This window comes from Symphodus melops, assembly GCF_947650265.1.
Source record: "Symphodus melops genome assembly, chromosome: 11".
NCBI classification, from domain to species: Eukaryota; Metazoa; Chordata; class Actinopteri; order Labriformes; family Labridae; genus Symphodus; species Symphodus melops.
In genome coordinates, this window is record NC_136701.1 from 21,778,373 (window position 1) to 21,798,533 (window position 20,161).

A 20,161-nucleotide genomic window follows, 5' to 3' on the forward strand; every position below is an offset into this window, starting at 1 on the left:
TCTTACATGCTTTTCACTGTTTAGTCTTTATTTTACGACCTTCCTGGAAAAATCCTCAATGGCCACAGAAACATTGTTAATTGTTTAATCATAACATATTATTCAACACATTTCTCTCCAACAGTTTATAGTCCCAACAAATGTTGAACCAAACCTGGAACTCATTTGAATGTAGTGTGCCTTTGTGGATTAAAACCATCAGCTGGAGATTTGAGTAGCTGGCAGAAAATAATAAAAAAAAAAACACGACTCCACCTGCTGCTTTGCATTGTTTGTAAATCATCTTACGTAGATCTTAAGATTCAACAGTTTATTTATTTTAAACATTTATTTTAAACTAAAGATGCGTTATAACATTTCCCACTGCGACACAGACATGAGTCTAGTCAAAACAAACGTTTCTCCTGGAGGAGTTAAGAAATCCAGTCCTCTTTTATTCTGCATCCTTTTAAGCTGTATGGCAAAAGATGATGACTGTCCCGAAGCCTCACTGACCACATTCAAAAAGCTACTAAAAACTGGTGAACTGTCTTAAGCTTAGCGAAGGTAAACATCAGCCTCTTTAAGGACTTCCTCTTTCTGGTGGAAGTAGTCTCTGAACCAGGAAATGTGTTCCTTCTTCTGCTGGACTGTCAGATAAGGGTTTTTGGACAGACCGGCCACCACGAGCTCCATGAAGTGACGCACCGGGCCCTGACTGGGGAAACCGTCCTCCAAGTGTTGGTCTAAAAAGATATGCTCATGGAACGAGACGCTGACTTCCTCCTCGAGGCCTAATGTAGAGCAAGAACACGTTCGTCAGTGCGGTCTCGAAAAGGGCAACCCTTTAAAATCCTTCATTTGTCTTTAACTTGAATAACTCACCAGTTTCGTTGTTGATCGGGTACTGCCACAGTTTTCCCTCTTTGGTCCAATGGATCATTTCCTCAAGCCCGTTGCGGGGTAATTGGTTTGTTGACAGAGCCAACTGATTAGCAAAGTCCATGTCCCAGAGAGTTGGTCGTGCTGAAAATATGACAGCAGCATCATTTAAGTTAAAGCAAAAGATTTTTTAACTTATTCATGAGCGACAGGGACTAACTTCTTTTTAAGCAGCAGATTTCATCAAATTGAGCTAGAGTGTCTGGATGCTGAAGCACAAATTTGCCATATCACTTAAACACTGGTCACATGAACATGGCGAGAAGGAAGAAAAAGCTGAAGGGAAGACGCAGATCTTCTGCTGTGTGGAACACATTTTGAAGAACAAACCTCTAAACACTACACACATTACAATATTGACTCCATTGTTAGCAGCCTCTAAAAAAGCTGTGCATATAATAAAGAAATATAAAAAATCGTTATTACCGACTGATGTCTCAACTGCAGCTTCATCAGTGGCTGGAGAGAAGATGTTCAGTCTTTTCCCTGAGAGCAAGGTCCTCCTTTAGAGAAACATTAAAACACATTTAACACACAGTCAAACTCAAACTAAGCGTGACTGAAGAAGTTTTTACCTTCTCCGGACACTATTCAGTTCAGCAGTGATCCCTCGTTCTTGTGTGTATCCTTCGCCGTCCTCATCAAACCGGATCTGATTGGCCGGCAGACTGCTCTGTCGGTTGTTACTCTTTCCAACTTTCATGTCGGCAATAATCACCCTGAGAAGATGTCGTTGAGACAACGTGTCAGATGAGAAGACGGCCCTTCATGTCCATCTTATTCAAATACTAATACTACTGAACTTCTTACAGCCGACACTCACCCGAGGTTCTTCGTGTCCCCTTTCTTCTGAGCCTCAGTGTCAGACTCGTTCTTCCTCAGCTGACGGAGCAGCTCAGACTCAGCTTGGCTGCTGTTTGGAAGAGTGGAGGCGGCAGCAGAGGCAGCAGCAACCAGTGAAGGGTCCAGTGTCTCGCTAAAATAAAAATAAAAAAATCACAGTGCAGAGAAGCCGGGGTCAATGAATGAAGAGAGATTGGGAAAGGATTACCTCCCGAGAAAAGAATCAGAAAAGAATGGCAAAATATGCCCCACATTAAATACAATATCTTACATTAACGTTAAAAGAAAAACACTGCAGAAAACATGAAGTTAAACCCTCTCACCTCTGAGACGCTGCCTCCCCTGTAGCCTCCTGAAACATACTGATTGTGCTCTCCATAGCTGCTGGGTTTGACGTGGGGTTGGATTGAGGGCTCTGTTTCATTTTGTTCATATTTCTAGGCCTTCTCTTACTGGTCACGTCCACTTTCATGGCTCCAAGAAGGTAAAGAAGACTCTCCTTCCCACTCTTTCCTGTAGGTGTCTGCACTCGTTGGGGTGGTTCCACAACCTCTTCAACTTTAACGTCAGCCTGCGGCTGCTCGACATCGTCAGTCTTTAACGCCACTGGCACCTCATTTTGTTTCTCTTTCTTGATGTGTGTGCTTTCATCTTCAGCTTTCTGTGTGAGCAAAGTTGGAGTTTCTGTTGGGACAACTTCTTCCCCAACATTTGTTTTCTCTTCCTGATGAGCGGGCGTAACATCATTTTTCTTTTCACTGTGTCTGAAAGAAGTCGTGCTGAGGGCCTTGACTCCAGCTCCATTTGAAACCCTACATGACGAGCAAACAGAGACAATCATTGTTTGAATCATGAGTTTGAGTGGAGTGACAATTATTATCATTATGAATTTTCAAAACCACAAAAACACATTAGATTCAATTCTACTGCTACTGCATGTATTAGACAGTTTTTGAGTTTGTGGTGTGTAGTTATTAGTTGTGTCTATTGCACACTGAGTATGAATGTCATGTATTTATGTAATACTAAATAAATATTGTCAATGAAGATAGAGAGAGACCAGGAAGTGTAACTACTGTTTAACATGTAAGATATTGGAGATTTTAATGAACAAACTACCAAACATTGACGCACATGAGTCACAACACAGTGCAGCTCCTAAACACAACTTTAAACACATTTAAAACACGTAATTCTCACCCTCGTCCAACATGACAACACTTGACTACCAAATGAATACCTAAAGCACCAGTCAGTGAGCCTGTAAGTCACTATGTTATATCATCTGTTCGTGTTATCACAGCCTTTAAACTCACCTGAAAGCTGAAGCTGCAGCCTTGTCACATTTTGATATCGACACACACGATTCATACACATAAACTGGATGATTAAGCGCTGCGTTTAAAGTTCGTAATAAAAACCTATGCATGATTTATTCTGGAAATGTCCTTCCACGCTCCTGACATTTGTGTCTGTTGCAACAGCGTAAGATGCCCCACCCTCCGTGAACTACAACCTACCAAAGGTTCCGGGCTGCTGTATCGTATACATGTGTAAAAAGATTGAATGAAATGTGTATTTTACTTAGCCATACTGGAAAACAGTTTAGTCTTATTCTTTTTATTTAAATTATTATAATACTTTTTGCAATGTATTTTTTTATTTACATTTCGGCAAGCTGTCAGTCGTAGTCTCGCGATATTTTTTAAACCGGAACGTGACTCAAAATGGCGACGGAATACAAGCGCTAATTCACCAGCGGAGGTCTGCAGCTGCAAAACCATGAATTAGTGAAGTTATCCACACCTAGAGATGGCTATTCGTCGAAAAGAATCAGCTCTGCGAAACGACTACTGTTGCACATTTCGATATTAAACGATTTTATCCGCAAGTTGCTGCTGAAAGTCAGAAAGGAGAGGATAAACTTCAAACAGGTAAAACGTCAACGGAAGCTATCTCATTAGCATCCAAGCTAACAGTCAGCAAATTTATCTCCCTTTAAGTTTATTTTTTTTGAAAAAGTATAAACACATGCAAAGTTCACTAACGCTTCGTCTTTGCTTTATAAGTTAAACTTTAATGCTCATTTGACAGTGTTTGTGTGTTTCGTAGTGAAGCTTGTTGGTCGGTTGATAAACCCGCTTTTATTTACAGCTCAGTGTTTGTTTACACACTTTTAATAAGGATCAACATTTAAAACTCTCTAGTGTTGGGTTTATTTTAATGCTATGTGTTCTTCATCTTCTAAGAATTTAATGTGATCCATTTCATGAACATGATTCAAACTTGTAAACATTAAATTCACTGATGTAGCGTTCAGTATATTTGTATTTTACACTACTCAAATAGTTTAAAATTTCATTCTGTGCAAATATTTATTTGATATTTCTGCTATATCCATTCAGGATTTATATGGTGCTTTAAACGTGTTTCATCTGATGCATTGCTTCAGCTTCAAGTGTGCAGATCTTTTCCTTTGGCATTCATATTTTCATCAACCTGCACACCTGCAAAGAAAGATCTTTTGAGGATCAGGATCAACTTCATTGATCCCACAAGGAAGGAAATTTGGTTGTTACAGCAGCTCAAAAAACATCAATAGCAAAAAAGTTTAAGTTTACATTAATTAAATAAAGGGATAAAAAATAGAATAGAATTTAAAAAAAATACTAGACATAAACACTATGTACCTTATGTAGCTTTTACTGCTTTTTATCTGTCCAATTTAATAGAACTTGTAACCATCCTACACAAAAAAAGATTGTGATGCATATAATAAAATGGATATGTGTCTTGTGCTGAATAAACTGACTGCATGTATAATGTGGGTTTTTTTGTGTGTAAGAGGTGATCCATCGTCATAGATCTGTGTGCTTTGTTAGATAATGGCAGAGGAACGTCGGCAGAAGCAGTGCACGGTCATCTTGCCCACAGAGTCCATGAAGGCCGTGGCAGAGTCTGTGGGAGTGGGGCAGTTACAGGAGGAAAGCTGTGCAGCCCTGAGTGAAGAAGTTAGCTACAGGATCAAAGAAATTGCACAGGTAAAACACAGGCCTGAGTGCTGCAGATGCACATACATTCTTAATGCCTGGATCAAATCTTAAATCTTTTGTTTTTCCACTTGTATCGTAGGATGCTCTCAAATTCATGCATCATGGAAAGAGACGCAAATTAACCACCAGTGACATCGATAATGCATTGAAACTGAAAAATGTGGAGGTAAGGGGGAGACTGAATTCTCTTAAGACTATTGTTTCACCGTTTGATATAACCTTGTTATGGATGTCAGTTGAAGGAGAGTTTAACATTGGTCTTTAACTTTTTCTTTCACCCCTTGTTTTAGCCACTGTATGGGTTCCAGTCGCAGGAGTTCATACCTTTTCGCTTTGCAAGTGGTGGCGGTCGAGAGCTTCATTTCTATGAGGAGAAGGAAGTTGACCTCAGTGACATTATCAACACACCGCTCCCTAGAGTTCCACTAGATGTGTCCCTTAAAGGTACCTAGAGAATCAGTAGAACATCAGATTTGTGTGTTTTTTCCCTGACCGTATGTCTGGGAGCTTTTTTATCATGTGTGTGTGTTCATCCACAGCCCACTGGTTAAGTATCGAGGGTGTGCAGCCTTCTATTCCAGAAAATCCTCCACCTGGTGAGTCGCTTTCGAAGTATCTTCTCTTTATGCAGCATGAATGTTGAGGAAATACTCATATTTCATGTATTCTGCCTTGCAGCACCAAAAGAGCAACAAAAGGTTGAATCTACAGAACCACTCAAAGTGGTCAAACCGGGTCAGGAGGAGGACGGTGCGATTCAAGGCAAGGGCCAGGGGGCAACAGCTGCTGATGGCAAAGGTCAGTGTTTTTTTGTATTAAAATTGGAAGCTTTTCTTGATGTTCATTTCCGGCTCCAACTCCTTTACTTTCGTCTCCCCTTCCTTTATTTCCTGTTTGTTTTTCTTCTCTTTCAGGAAAGGACAAGGGGCTGATACGGTTAAAGCCACGCAGCACTCATGAGCTGTCTGTAGAACAGCAGCTTTACTACAAGGAAATCACAGAAGCATGTGTCGGATCCTGTGAAGCTAAGAGAGCTGTAAGTCCTGCCTGCCTGTCTGTATATACATTCTGTTAAAAACATAGCGCTCTTTTGTTTTGACACATGATTATGTACTGCAGTTCATTGATCATTTAAATAAATCTGACTGCTGCTTTAAAGCACTAAAGTTGCTTTTTATGTAATATATCTGCACAGTGGTCACATTTGATGTCAATCTTCAATATTTACCTTTTTACTTTGTGTTGTACTTACTTTCTATTTTATTTTTATATTGTTGTCCTTACCACACAGAGATGCCACATACATCTTCATTGTACTCGTGACAAACTGTGACAAACATTCCTATCCACCTACCTCTTCTCCTTTCACAGGAAGCTCTGCAGAGTATTGCTACAGATCCTGGACTGTATCAGATGCTGCCGAGATTCAGCACATTCATATCTGAAGGAGTGAGCATCTTTTCCAACTTGTTGTATTTCTCTGAAACATTAATCACAACTTCCAAAACAACAAGAATGAAGTGTTTCTTGTCTGAAAGTTCTGACTCTACGCTCTCTTCTAAGGTTCGTGTAAATGTGGTACAAAACAACTTGGCTCTGCTGATTTATCTCATGCGGATGGTCAAAGCTCTTATGGACAACCCCACGCTCTATTTGGAGAAATATGTAAGTACTTTTTTTTATTTTTTAAATTGGTTTTCACGCATTTCAAGTTCTCGCACCGAAGCTGTGGAATGCACTTCCTCTAAATTTAAGATCGGTAGACACCTGTGAAATCTTTACGAGGCAGTAAAAAAACACTTTTATTCAGACAGGCTTTTGGTTGACCAGTAGCTGTTTTATCTATTTTACCCATTGTATGTTTGTTTTTGCTGTTTCTGTTTTTAACTGTTAATCGCCTTTTATTGTTGTAAAGCACTTTGTGATCCTTATCTGTGAAAGGTGCTCTATAAATAAAAACTTTAAGTTCACAAAATGCTTCTAATACTATACTTTTCCTTTCTGTCTGCTTAGCTGCATGAGCTCATCCCAGCTGTGGTGACGTGTATCGTGAGTAAGCAGCTGTGTTTGCGACCGGATGTTGACAACCACTGGGCTTTACGAGATTTCGCCGCTCGCCTCATGGCCCAAAGCTGTAAAACATTCAGTACTACAACCAACAACATCCAGTCCCGTATTACCAAGACCTTCACTAAGGTGGGTTATGTGCTGTATATTCAGTTCATTTAAAGTGTATAAACTTGATCAGGGTAGAGATGTATAATACTGTGAAGCACATACGGGTTCTTTAAACACTGATCTATATGTTTCCTCAGAGCTGGTTGGATGATAAAACACAGTGGACGACACGTTACGGCTGTATAGCTGGACTCGCTGAACTCGGATCAGATGTGAGTGCGGTTTTGTTTTCCATGCGTCTTTATTGTTTTTTTTTTTTTTGTTACCTTCAATTCGTCACCAATCTCTTGATCTTGTTCCCCTGCAGGTGATCAAGACGTTGATCCTTCCTCGGCTTACTATAGAGGGTACTCGCATCAAAGCAGTGATGGACGGACCAGTGGTGTCCAATATTGACAAGATTGGAGCTGATCATGTTCAAAGCCTCTTACTGGTAATAAAATAAATATGGTGTTATTATGAATAAAAAGTCAATAATAAGTCATGTATGATGTATCATGTATGTATCATGTATGAATAAAAATGCTTTCTAAAGAGGTAGATAAAAATTAGGATGCAATAGTTCAAGTCTCTGCTGGAGTAGATTTGAGTTGGGTTTTTTTTTAATAAATTTTTAAATCAGTTATTTCTAAATTCCTATCAAGATTAAACTTGTGTTTAAAAAAGGAATGCATTTTGTTTGACAGAAACACTGTGCAGCTGTCATCTCCAAGATCCGACCTCTGCCTGACACGGTCGAGCAGTATCGCACAGATTACGGTTACCTCGGACCCATGCTGTGCTCCCACGTCATGAAAGCCAGGACTCAAGCAGCGCTGCAAGCTCAGCAGGTCAACAGGACCACGTTAACAATCACGCAGGTAACACAAAACACTCAGTGGAAATTTGCTTCAGTGTAAATCAGGTGAGCAATAGTCTATAAACGCGCAGCTGTCGGATAATTAATGACAAGTATTTTTCGCGCAGCCTCGTCCCACCCTCACAGTCTCACAAACTGGTATAAGTGGATCGACCGGGCCTCGCACTCCAAGCATCATTAAGGTCCCGAGCTCCCTCACCCTGATGTCCCCTCGACCCGGGACCCCGTCACAACCATCTCCGCCAGCAACAAAGTACATTGTCATGGCAACCAGTGCAGGATCTTCCTCGACTCAGCAGGTTTGTCATCGCAATGTTGCTCTTCTCGATCAATGCAGGAGGCCACAGGACTGGATGTTAGTGAGCTCAAGAAGAACTACAGAATAAAGACATAATACATTAAAAATACTTTTTAAAAGGATTGTAGGAAAACTTGTGGAAATATCATTATTGTTTTTAACTTTAAACTTATTTTATTAACTTCCCTTTAAAGTACCAATTTCTCATTTTCTTTTCTAATTTCCCTCAAGGTAATCACCCTCAGCTCTTCCCAGTCTGCCTCGCCAGTCACCAGCACTGTTCCCAGTGCCACTTCCACCCTGCAGCCTTTGGTTAAACTCGAGTCTGGCAGTGGAACTGGACTGACAGGTCAAAGACCGGTACAGAAGTACATAGTGGTGTCTCTGCCTTCGTCTGCCTCCTCCTCTTTGGAGACTAAGAGCTCTATGCTGCCAACCTCAATCTCCTCAACCCCACTAGAAGCAGGGATGAAGCTCGAAAGGTCCGAGTCTCCTGGAGCGAGCACACAGTCGCCTCACTGAGACTTGTATAGGTAGTGGAACTTTGTTTTTAACCATGCTGATGCAGCTGAACACACAAGGAGGTCTGCTTGGGCTGAATTTAGACGAATGAACCCTGGAGTGGTATGGAGGAGAATATTTGAACTTTTGACTAATAAAAAAAAAAAGCAAATGTTTCCAGACATTGTAAATATGTTAATGCCCAATGAAAACTGAGGTCCCTCTGTGAGATCTGTTATGTTTCAGCTTATATTCTAATAATTTCATGTTCTTTTTTACCCTAAAATAAATCAGATTTTGTATGAAAAACTTTACCTGGAGGATTGCTTCCTTTTGTCTGCCGTTAGCATCAAACTAAGATCTAAGAAAAGTTGTTAATGCTACATTACAAGTATACTTCTTGTCAAGTCAGTTCAAACCCAATTGTTAATGGACTGTCCTTAAGTGCTTTTGTCGTCTTCAAAGAACTTTTCCACTACTTGTCACATTCACACACTGATTGCATATGATGCTATAAAAAGTGCCTGATAGTATAAATCCCAATCATAAACATTCACACATCCCCGCCGAAGCCTCCTAGAGGAAAAATGGGGTTCATTGTCTGAGTCAAGATTCCTTCACGACGTGGACTGGGATCAAACCACCAACCATCCAGCTGAAGATTAACACTAACACCAACACTGACCCACAGCCGCCCATGGCAATTGTGTTGAATAAAAACTGTACACTGACTTCTTGTCAGTGGTGGAGGAAGTTCAAAGAACTTAAGTTGCATTGTTGTAAAAAAGACCACTGCACTAATTTTAACCTGTTACTTTGGTTTTATGCAGAAAAGGTGTTAAAAACTATTTAATTATTTATTGGTGATAACTGTTTTATTCTATAGTGCAAAGAAATACCACAGTAAAAAATGCTTGAAATTGCTTTAATTGCTTAAAATTGAAATTAAGTATAATTGGACGCAGCAATTATAATTAAATAATATATTCGGGGTTAACTACACCTCTGTTATATTACATCACCATGAGAAAGAACTTGTTTTATTTTCGAAATCAAAAGATATTTAATAAATGTATTTAAACACCTTTAACTTATCTTATGCATGTGTTATTAAAAGAAAACATTTCCCTCGTAAACTTTAAATTCAAATCTTTTATTTTGAAGTCGAGGATGCAGCTCCGGTGTGATGGTGAGTTTTGTTGCCTTTGTAAAAAATAAATTTAAAAAAAGCTTCAGTGGCGCGAATTGAATCGTTTTGAGCCGCATGTCAATGGACGAATATCCACTAACCAGTATTCAAAGTAATAAAAAGTAATCAATGTTTACATTGTCAGAGTTTGGTCAGTAATGAATTACAAAAAAATGTTTTTAGATTAAGAGACGTTGCAGTTACTCTGCGCATGCGTGGACCCGCTCTGTAGCAAATCCAATAGGTAGCACTTTTCCGTATAACACCTCAACCTTTTCCAGCGTGTTTGCTTCTCAGTACAACTTTGCTTTATTTGACCACGCTTCAGAAGACAGAGTTCAGAGTTTGTTGCAGTATATGAGAGGCTGTTTCTGTGTTTGCTGCAGACATGCATTTTAAAATACGAGCTGCGACAAAAGAAGACTGCAAAGAAATATCAAGAATGATCTTGGTGAGTGACAGACCTGAGTTGTTGTTACGAAGCTCGCTACTCTTTTAAAGCTGTTCTTAATCATGCAAGCTTTGCTTTAAGATTGCATACACCTGTCCCAAACGTCTTTGTGCATACTGCAATTCAATGTAACATGCATTTTGCTGTTGACACCAGTCTGTGGTTGACTAGTGCTACTTGCACCGACATTACATTTTATATCCCCCCCCCCCCCTTTTTTTTGCAGGAGTTGGCAGTCTTTGAAAAAATGCCTGACCAGGTGAAGATATCTCACGAAGGTAAATCTGCTCTTATTTCCCTGACTTAGGGACAGAGACAAATGTTTTAAACCAACCTAGATATTATAATTTTAAACGACATCAGATAAGTTTAATTAAAAGTATCCTCAGTAAAGAGATTGAACAGGATTTTTTGGGGGAGTATCTCAGCCTTAAATGCAGACATTTTCACCACTTCCTGTTGAACATTGTAGGTTTGGTCCTGGATTGGCATTTTTCTATCTGAAGCGTGCAAAGTGCAGTTTGACATTGGTTAAAGAATAAGCTTAGAAACACTTTCTAGACATATTTGAATATAGGTTAATAGGTTAGAGAATGTCATAAGTGTGGGCAGGATTTTCTTGATTTACTGCTGATACAAACCCTGTTTTGAGGTTTATCATGCAGTGTTCAAGAGTTATTAAGTATTAACTAAGATAAAACAGTCCAAACTATACAAAGTCTACAATATCTACAATACCACCCCTGAACTTTTAAAGGTACATCCTGGTGTTTTGACCACTAGCTGTACTGTTGAGCAATGTGTTAACCAGCAGGCGCAGATAGTTTATGTATCGCGTTGTGCGACCTTCGGAGCACACAGAACACATTTTTTTCTGACTGAAGATAATGCGTCAAATGGACATGTGGAGGATACGTACCATGAGGTAAGCAATGAAGCCATTAAAGAGGAAAAGAAGGACACTAAAAGCAGACGCATTCAGGACACAATTATTAAAAGGTAGGAAAGGCAGGAAGTATATTCAACTAAGGGACTAGTTCACCTGAATCCTTCAGCAGATTTTTTATTTTATTTTAAAAATTGAGAGTAGCATGTTATCCACAGCTGGAGCAAGGATTTCTTTACATGTTGGTTGCATAAAGGCTTATTTTGTAGCATTATTAGCATAAATCAAATTATGTACAAACACATTTGACTTTTAATGGAATGATAAAACCTTTTTTTTTCTTTGTGGTAAATTATCTGTTTTGCTTGACTCAAGAACTGGAGCGTGATGGTTTCTGCCAGAATCCTTTCTTTGAGTGTCTTGTTGCAGAAGTTCCTGAGGAGAATAAATCTAAAGAAGGTAAGAAGTTGATCATGTTTTTTTTCTATTGTTATGAAAGTTGTCAGCCCGACGTGAACCCACAAACAAAAGTTTTACAAGATGCCAACTTACAGTATTTCACTGTTTTTATTTAGCATTCATTTCAATATTTTTGATATTCGATGTTTCTCTGTTTGAAATGCATTTGACTCTTCCCCACTTAGGATTCACAGTGGTCGGATACGCTCTTTACTTTTACACGTACAGTACTTGGAAGGGACGGTCAGTATTTTTGGAGGACTTGTACGTGATGCCAGAATTCAGAGGTAAAATTTCTCTTGAATTTATGTTAAGAAAGCATTGTGAACAATTGTTTGGGGACCTGCATGCTTCTTCATTTCGTAAAGCAAGTCTTGATCTTAATAAATATATTTAAATACTTTGCCTTACAGGAAATGGTATCGGCAAAGGTTTACTGAGCAAAGTGGCAGAGGTAAGAAGGTTTTTTTTCCTTTTTTTTCTTTGGCCATTGACAACATTGATATAGGAACGTTTGTTTGTGTAAATACAGTATGTTGTGACTTTTTATAAAGATCACTTCTTTGTTGATATCTATTTGACATACGCTGTCCTCTGTGATGATGCAGCATGCTAAATAGAAGAGGCTCTCTTTCTGTTCAGGTGGGGAAAAAGAAGCAGTGTGTGCGGCTGCAGTTATCTGTGTTAGACTGGAATACTCCTGCTCGGGACTTCTACGCTGCTAAAGGAGCTCAGGATCTCACTGACAGTGAAGGCTGGCACTTCATACGATTTGATAACCAGAACCTGGACAGTTTAGCCAAAGAAGCACCTAAAGATTGAAATGTGAAATGAATGTGACTGGAATATAAGCTTTTTGTCCTCAGCCAAAATAAGCTTCACAACAATGTACATCGTTGTTGTGAAGCTTAGATTAAAAGGATCTAATGATACTGTCTTAAGTTTAAGTCCAGATTCCCAGCAGGAAAGTGATTTCATTCGGTAAATCAAAGCATGGTTGAGATACCATGTCACTCCAGCAGGTGGAGTATTGAACCAACAAACAACAGACTTCATGCTCTTAGTTTTTCTACCTAATCTTCCTGATGCTGAAATACAGTCTAAATGTGTTGAAGTAAGGTCAAGGCAACTAAGGATGGTTTCTAAAGATGCTTCATTTTTTTTTTTTAATTGTCCATTTGTTGACATTGAATCTTTTTTCACTAAATGTGTAAAACAACCAGCCCTGTGGTATTGTGACTGCATTTTTACATTGGAGCAGCTCTGGTTAAAGATGCAAAGAATGGCGTCAAAACCAGCAGTGTAGACTCCGCTCTTTGATCATTGGCACTGACATCAATCATCAATTATTATTTCATTTTTCAAAATAAGTTAAAAATATCTGTATCTCTCATTAACACTCCCATCGCTTAGTGCAGTAAGTCACTGTACATTATGTTTATTGAGTATAAAAACATACTAAAATCTACTGAAGCCAGATCACCCAGAAGAGACAGTTATGACATATACAATAAGTATACAAGTGTCAAAAGGTATTAAAATACATGCAAAAATAGAGCCTCGGTCATCTAGTTTTCTGCACCCAAATGTCAGAGTCAGAATATTCTCCTTGATACGGAAACAGCACACTTATTAAATGCTATGTTTATATAAAGTAAGCCTGTTTATATCAGGATCTTTGCAGAAATTTCTAGGATAGCTTTTTTAGCCTCTAACCTTTATGGGCAAATTCAGCCGTTAATGGGTACTCTGGATTATTCTACATATAGTTTAGCTTCAAGGACTGTGTTAATGAAAGGTGTGCAACACCCATCTTAATCAATCAAGGGCACATGAAAAACACAATGTGCTTATAGAGACTTTCTACACTTTGGAACATAAACAAGAACAATTGTAAAATAGTTTAAGATCATCTAAGGAATACGTAATGCTGAGTGTAATAGAGTACTAGGTAAAGAGTGCATTAAAATACATCTAGAAAGTTCTGTTAAAAAACTATTATTCCTTGATCAAATTCCCACCATATTCCATTTACAATGAGTATACATATACATATGCAATTGATATATCAATTGTATCCCTCAGACTAATATTGAGTTGTAGCCATTTTGCATTAATAAATGTTAGTTTGTTTTGTATAGCTATGAGTAGACCATATCAAAACTTCACATGCATCATTTAAGTTTTAAAAACATGTACAGTGATTTTGAGCCTGTGTACCTTCATAAATGCTGCCCTCACATGACGCATTCAGAATGCTAATCACTGCTCATTTTCTCTTGAAACATTCAATCTGCTCAATTGACTTTAACCCAGTAAGCCTTCAGTCTGACACAGCCACCTCTCAGACATAAGCGTTTCTCCCATAATGGCTTGGAGCTGACTGAGATGCTGCCACTGTTGACAGCACATGTCCTCTGGAAGGGGGTTGGTAGTGGTATGGCCTGAAACAAAAAATGTAAGTGCATACATTTAGAGAACACACATCTCTACCATTGTACTCACTGCATTGCCACTTAGTGTTTTAGCTAAGGGTACTCACACTTTTTCATTGTCTGATTTGAGTCTGCACGCACACGTCAGACAGGAACCTCCACAGAGGGCGAGTGTGGCTGAACACCAGCCAATGTACAAGCCCTCTCCAATCTCGTACCTGTGATACAATAAGACAGAGGTTTCAATGTGTAATCATTATAATAGCAGCACAAGCTCATTACTGAGTGCTGATACAGAATATGTCAACTTACTTTGTCCCTAGATAAAAGTCGTCAAAGAACTGCTGTGTGATGTTGGCTGCATACCAGGACACGGCAATCATGGTGCAAATCCCTGCAAAACATTGTGCACTTTAGACAAGAGGGCTGTTTTTCATTGGTCCAAATGTACACTGTTATAAGCTTAGATCAAATGGACACGGCCAGCAACTTTTCAGAATTTAGTGTGTGAATAGTAAAGTAACAGCAATGTTGAGCCAATTTCCACCAGTAATATAGATTCACATAAGTAGTCAGACATGAAGCAAATGCACCCGCCAACAACTGCATGAATCAGCTTCTTTATGACCACTCTAGATGCTCGTATTGTCATTCTATTATATCCAAATAAAGCTAAGTAGCACGACAAAATGGAAGTGACTTCCAGCCCAACATTCCCATGCGTTTCCCATGACATGGCCTTTAAGTTTATCCCCAGGTCTTTACCTTGTAAAAGGAAGAACACTCCACCAATTGCAGCTATCCTCCCCTTCAGGATGTAGTTTTCCCCTCCAATTTTTGAGCATTGCATTCCTATGAGAGTTGCCACAAGCCCAAATGTCCCGCACACAATGGCAGCGATCATGAGTGCCCGAGAGGCTTGAATGTACCCTGTGTGAAGACGAGAAGAAAATGATATGTTTATCATTACATGTGGTCCACAGACACGTACATATTGTGTACGAGTACTACACATACTTTTACAATTATTACTGGCAAATCTGCTGATTCATTGTTGTTTTGTTAATCTCTGTCCATCTATTTCTTTCTGCATCACCCACTCCCACTTTCCAAGCTCAATAAAGTTTTGGCAGATGGTTGTTCAACATTAGTCTGGTTCTGCTTAAGGTTACTGTTAAAAGACAGTCTGCCCTTGTTACTTAAATATTGCTTTGTGCTATGCTCTAGTTGGATTAATGTTGAGTCTTTGTAAATACTATAACAGTAGTCTAGACCTGCTCTTTTTGTAAGGTGTCTTGAGAAAAAAAATTATGAATTGGCGCTACATAAATTCAGTCATGATTTATAATGATTAAAAATATAATCACTGAAGTTATTAAATGCATCTTTGGCTCAGTGAAAACCAATGTTAAATTGCACTAATACTTCTGTTGCAGAGGTGTAGTTCTAAGATGACTCAAACTGTTTTTATTGACATGACTGTTAAAGATCAGGCCTAAAAGGAATTTACTTCCAGTATCTATTAAGAAGCTAAACTGTTTATTATTCACTGGTACACAGCTGATGATTAATGTCCCATATAACTGTTGATTGACTGACTGTGGCTAAACAAACTTTAAATATCACTCGATGTTCTGATTTTTTATATTTTGTAATGTCTGTCTGAGAATACCTTTTCATCAATCTAGCCAAGCATTTGGATTGTCAGCTAGAAACATTGTCATTTGCTGTATGTAATTCCCTGGTTTCTGTGAAAAGTGATTGGCCATAAAGATCCTTACAGGTTAAATCTGTTCACTGCACCAATCTGTCCAACTATGTGATATTGTCCTTCATGACTGACGGTCTTGATGAATCTTTACCACAACACTTTAGAGCAGTGTGAGGCAGTGGGCACCCAGCTGCATGTGTTTATGACTATGCAGCAACAGTCTTATCATCTTGGTAAATGTTTACATTAATACATTACAAGTAATATATAACCTTTCATTGTATAAGTGTGTCAACATTGACCCTGGGAGGTTGTTTTCTTGCAATATGTTTGTAATTAAAAGTTGCTATCACATTATATTCCTGGTATTCCTAAAAGAATGTTTCTGAAATCTTCTCATTTAAATAATTAACCCATCTTTTATACATTGTAATTGTAGTTTTTGTATTACTACTCCAAGCTTCGGTCAAAACGGGTCAAAAATGATCTGCGTGCATTTTCTATGGAATACCATGGTAACCTTTGAATCTTATCAACTGTCCTATCACAGGGACATATTTAATTTTGACCACAAAGTCTATATCTGAAAGTGTCATCGGCCATCTCTACACTGGTCTGATACATGTCAGGATTATCTCCATTTGTTAACCTCAAAAAGTATTTGATGTCATCAAATTGGTATAATTCAACATTACAATATTAATGTGTGTGTGCATATCATCAGTCATTGTGTGCCAAAGTACATGTTATTATTCATTAGCAAACTAGCTTTCATTGAGTTAGCCAACTCTATCTAGCTAACTTAGCTATGGCTAAAATTACTGGATGAAGTGTGTTTGTGTCATACATTAATTGTGTTGATTAATATGTATCATAATTATTGGCTTATTCTAGAGTTCAGTAACTAAAGTTAAAATCTCAGTATTTATTGTGTGTGAGTGCGTGAGCTACAAAAGGCCCAAGTAGAGACAACACTTTCATATAGGTAATAGCTAAACTCTCTGTGCAGCACATCATTTTCAAGTTTTGTGCGAAAAAAAAGGTTAAATTGCATCGTTCCTATTAAATATAATACATTAAATATTTTAACATTGAAAGGTTTGCTTGTCAATCAAAGGCACTCTCCACCCTCCTTTGGTTTTTCCTCAAGGTGTCATGGCTGCCAGAAGGTAAACAGGTTGCTTGAAGAAGATGAGTCCCATACGTTGGCAGTTTTCTATTGCCGTTATTAGTTTTTGAAAAGTGAAAAATACCAAATAATTCTTACATGACATATCACGGTGTTGATAAAAATAGTGAAGTAAATATTGTTAACCAGAATGATACAAATTGCAAATAAACACATTGATTCTTATATGGTTCATTTTTGACCAACTTATGGGAGAGGGTTGGATCCAACCACTGTAGTGTAAAAGGCAGTTAATGTCAGAGTAATATTTAGGCTATATAGGAGTTGATTTTATTGTTCTATTCTTCTTAGATTACCTCAATGTGTCTTTTTGTCTTAGTTTATTATGGTTCTTGCTTATCCTCTTTCACCCTCTCATATCTTATATTACCACTCTTTACAACCTTATTATAGCAACTACAGTCAGAGCTACTGATAACTTTTACAGCTACACTAAGGCCCCACCTTTATCAAGAAAAAAACATACAAATACATCTAATTCTCCAACCTTTGGGGTTTTTGAATTTTGTAAAAATTAAATTTTTGTTTGAGATCTTTTAGGCTTAGGTAGCAATCTTGTTGAAAGATATTGTATTTTCTCTTTAAAAAATGTTTTCTAGGAGTATAGTTTTCTAAATAACAGTATCCAAGCTTGTTTCCTTGTGTGGGTAAATATCCAATTCAGACTGATAAGAAGTAATAAACAACAAAATCTGTGTTGGCAACATACCATTAAGTGCAAGCAAAGATGGAAAATCCCTGCAGTTGTGAACCCCTGTCGAGTCAGTAGCACAGGATATCCATAGGTTTTCATAGATAGTTGATGTGGTGATAACGTTACCATCCACTGAGGAGACCTTCCAGTATCGATTTGGCAGAGCAATGCCAACCATCAGCCAGGCCAGAAACCCCAAGAAGAATGCCACAACTTCCACTATCGCATTCATATTTTCTTGTTTCTGACCAACCCCGTCAAGTTATCCAAAGAAAGAAAGACTTTTTACAAACGTTGACTAACCGAATTATCTACCTTCACAAACGTGAGGATTTGGTCGTCCTACAGTCTCAGTGTGCCAGACCAGTTCCTACCAACCCTTGAGCTAAGATGCTGGAGAAAACTACAAATCAATGATTAATTCCAAATAGCCCACTCATGATTTCCCCTTTTATTCCTAACTCTATTGAACCTTTTGAAAGGCTTGAAATGTTTACCCAACTTCAGAGACAACAGAGCAGTGAAGTCCAACGTCTATAGACTTAAAGCCATTTGTCACCTTTTGACGTTTGCTTTGAACACTGTGTCAATAAAATGAAAACATTATTAATGTGATTAGAGTCAGGTTTTGGCTCCTCGCTTGACCCTGGGTCTGAGGAGGATGGGAGGACTTTTTTGGCGTGGTGGCTTGGGGTCTGGCCACCCCCCAGGTCTGTGGTCAGTCTGATGATCCTGTTTGCTTGCCTGACAACTGAGGCCTAAAATGTTGTCTTAGTTGGGTGTAACAAATGTAATGATCACTAATCGCCCTTTATCATCGTGGTAATGAAATACGACTGCAGCTTTTTTGCAACTAAACCAAAAAACATTGGCAACAAAAAAAATTGAAACACCGTGACCCAACGTTTACCTAATGAACTTCTCTGATTGAGTGGTTTTATACTGTATTAATGCATATTTTAAGAGAGAACATGATCCGTTCTTCTGGGAAAAGCTTGACTTAACTGCTTAGAAGATACCATGCCAAAAGAAATTGATGAATTGTGTTAAAAATAACAAATAGTAAGGGTACAATGGACAAAGAAGTAGAATACAATGATAATTGTATATCCCAACAATGTGGAAGTTTTACCTTGATTTTTTTATAGACTCTTTACTCTTAACAATAATAAAAAGCTTAACATTTTTGATTTTATCTCTTCTTAAACAGCCTTCATAAACAGATGTCACAAACTTTACTGTACTGTTGGGTTGCCCATTGTAATCTTGTAGATTACAATACAGAAACAATAGATTTATTGCCTTGGAGGTTTTCACACTGGATTGTACCTTGGTCCACTGGTGGATAAATCTAGTAAGGAATTTAAAGAACTGGTACATGCATTGCTTTATGAATTGAATTAGGAATGTGTGGTTTGTATGCATTGTGTGCAGGAACTTAGTTTCTTGGAAAAGTGCATGCCTTAACCAGCCAAAGAATAATAATCTTCACTTTTGTTCAGTTGTTTTTTTCTTTTCTTCAGATATCGTATTTAATGTCTTTGGATGCTTTGTGAATCTATATGTATAAAGTTTAAAAATAATTTACACTGTTGGAAAAGCAGTACATATATCAATCAACCAAAGACTAACAGGGTTTCTCCCTTTGACTTTGAAGATTAGAAAATGCATACTCAGCCATTATATAAAGCTGAAGCCTTGAAGAAAAAAAATAAATGGATAACTCATCTTGGAAAAATATAGTTGTTATCAACCAGCTGTATCTCTCAAATGTTAACTATCTGTTTAAATGATAATTAGAAACCAAGGGATGATTCTAGGACTTTGGTAAAGTATGCGTTTAATATAATGTAAAGAAATTGTACTTTAACTTACCTGGAAGAGCAAAAAGGGATGGAAAGTCTCGACAGTTGTAGATCCCTGTTGAATCACTTGCGCAAGACATCCAGAGGTTTTCATAGATAGTGGACGTGGTAATCACGCTGCCTTCTGTGGTAGATTCTTTCCAATACTGATCTTGCAGTGACACTAAAATTAATATCCAGCTTGAAAAACCGAGAAAAAGTGCTACAACCTCGATGATCTCTTGCATCTTGAGAGTAGGTATCTAATAGAAATGAACAAAACAAATAGATATTCTAGATATGCTGTGAGGAGCTCTATTCGCTACTTCTATATCTGATATACATTTTGGGAGTGTGAGAGCTGACTCAGGAGTTTTTTCCCCGTGCACTCAAAGCTGGACTAATTTGAACATTGATTTGTAGGCTGTAGCTACATTATAAGTCTGCTATTCCCGCCTTAAATTGATGACATTTCAGGTGCCTGCCATGTTACCATAGAAATGTAAGTATACAATGAGCCTTTTTTTTTTTTTTGGAACTCTTTTGATTGTTACTGAAGGTAGGTTTTATGCCTTTCAATCTTTTCCCCCAGAATTTAATCCAAGAACCATGAGTTTACATGACTGGAATAAATTATAATTTATTGCTTA

General features: G+C 38.2%; 4 protein-coding genes across 4 annotated transcripts; 2 read left to right on the plus strand and 2 right to left on the minus strand.

Moving 5' to 3' along the window:
- Positions 1–295: 295 nt before the first annotated feature.
- Positions 296–3,288, minus strand: mrps31 (mitochondrial ribosomal protein S31). The gene is made up of 7 exons (XM_079356069.1): positions 3,081–3,288; positions 2,088–2,576; positions 1,745–1,897; positions 1,497–1,640; positions 1,348–1,424; positions 865–1,005; positions 296–773 (listed from the first exon to the last, which is right to left on the minus strand). Exons 1-7 carry the CDS (start codon positions 3,191–3,193, stop codon positions 538–540), a joined length of 1,353 nt encoding a protein of 450 aa, XP_079212195.1. The 5' UTR covers positions 3,194–3,288; the 3' UTR covers positions 296–537.
- Positions 3,289–3,459: 171 nt separating this feature from the next.
- Positions 3,460–8,967, plus strand: taf6 (TAF6 RNA polymerase II, TATA box binding protein (TBP)-associated factor). The gene is made up of 15 exons (XM_079356068.1): positions 3,460–3,698; positions 4,647–4,805; positions 4,897–4,983; positions 5,108–5,261; positions 5,357–5,413; positions 5,496–5,615; positions 5,732–5,853; positions 6,189–6,266; positions 6,381–6,482; positions 6,831–7,013; positions 7,133–7,207; positions 7,303–7,428; positions 7,682–7,855; positions 7,962–8,153; positions 8,384–8,967. Exons 2-15 carry the CDS (start codon positions 4,650–4,652, stop codon positions 8,672–8,674), a joined length of 1,917 nt encoding a protein of 638 aa, XP_079212194.1. The 5' UTR covers positions 3,460–3,698; positions 4,647–4,649; the 3' UTR covers positions 8,675–8,967.
- A 1,124-nt stretch (positions 8,968–10,091) lies between these two features.
- Positions 10,092–12,860, plus strand: LOC306831931 (thialysine N-epsilon-acetyltransferase-like). Its single transcript, XM_079356235.1, has 6 exons — positions 10,092–10,293; positions 10,520–10,571; positions 11,555–11,638; positions 11,824–11,925; positions 12,052–12,092; positions 12,281–12,860. Exons 1-6 carry the CDS (start codon positions 10,231–10,233, stop codon positions 12,458–12,460), a joined length of 522 nt encoding a protein of 173 aa, XP_079212361.1. The 5' UTR covers positions 10,092–10,230; the 3' UTR covers positions 12,461–12,860.
- A 737-nt stretch (positions 12,861–13,597) lies between these two features.
- LOC306831932 (claudin-15-like) lies at positions 13,598–19,932 on the minus strand. The gene is made up of 5 exons (XM_079356236.1): positions 19,543–19,932; positions 14,839–15,003; positions 14,386–14,467; positions 14,181–14,291; positions 13,598–14,082 (listed from the first exon to the last, which is right to left on the minus strand). Exons 1-5 carry the CDS (start codon positions 19,757–19,759, stop codon positions 13,983–13,985), a joined length of 675 nt encoding a protein of 224 aa, XP_079212362.1. The 5' UTR covers positions 19,760–19,932; the 3' UTR covers positions 13,598–13,982.
- Positions 19,933–20,161: the final 229 nt, after the last annotated feature.

What these genes read in the sequence shown, in the direction of transcription:
- mrps31 (XM_079356069.1), bottom strand. Translation starts at nt 3,193, where the DNA reads ATGCATAGGTTTTTATTACGAACTTTAAACGCAGCGCTTAATCATCCA. An exon ending in GCTGCAGCTTCAGCTTTCAG is followed by an intron (nt 2,577 to 3,080) that starts GTGAGTTTAAAG and finishes CTCGTCATGTAG; the next exon opens with GGTTTCAAATGGAGCTGGAG. An exon ending in GGGGACACGAAGAACCTCGG is followed by an intron (nt 1,641 to 1,744) that starts GTGAGTGTCGGC and finishes ACATCTTCTCAG; the next exon opens with GGTGATTATTGCCGACATGA.
- taf6 (XM_079356068.1), top strand. Translation starts at nt 4,650, where the DNA reads ATGGCAGAGGAACGTCGGCAGAAGCAGTGCACGGTCATCTTGCCCACA. An exon ending in AACAGCTGCTGATGGCAAAG is followed by an intron (nt 5,616 to 5,731) that starts GTCAGTGTTTTT and finishes CTTCTCTTTCAG; the next exon opens with GAAAGGACAAGGGGCTGATA. An exon ending in GCACATTCATATCTGAAGGA is followed by an intron (nt 6,267 to 6,380) that starts GTGAGCATCTTT and finishes CTCTCTTCTAAG; the next exon opens with GTTCGTGTAAATGTGGTACA.
- LOC306831931 (XM_079356235.1), top strand. Translation starts at nt 10,231, where the DNA reads ATGCATTTTAAAATACGAGCTGCGACAAAAGAAGACTGCAAAGAAATA. An exon ending in CGTGATGCCAGAATTCAGAG is followed by an intron (nt 11,926 to 12,051) that starts GTAAAATTTCTC and finishes TTTGCCTTACAG; the next exon opens with GAAATGGTATCGGCAAAGGT. An exon ending in TACTGAGCAAAGTGGCAGAG is followed by an intron (nt 12,093 to 12,280) that starts GTAAGAAGGTTT and finishes CTTTCTGTTCAG; the next exon opens with GTGGGGAAAAAGAAGCAGTG.
- LOC306831932 (XM_079356236.1), bottom strand. Translation starts at nt 19,759, where the DNA reads ATGCAAGAGATCATCGAGGTTGTAGCACTTTTTCTCGGTTTTTCAAGC. An exon ending in ATCCCTTTTTGCTCTTCCAG is followed by an intron (nt 15,004 to 19,542) that starts GTAAGTTAAAGT and finishes GTCTTCACACAG; the next exon opens with GGTACATTCAAGCCTCTCGG. An exon ending in GACTTTTATCTAGGGACAAA is followed by an intron (nt 14,292 to 14,385) that starts GTAAGTTGACAT and finishes ATTGTATCACAG; the next exon opens with GTACGAGATTGGAGAGGGCT.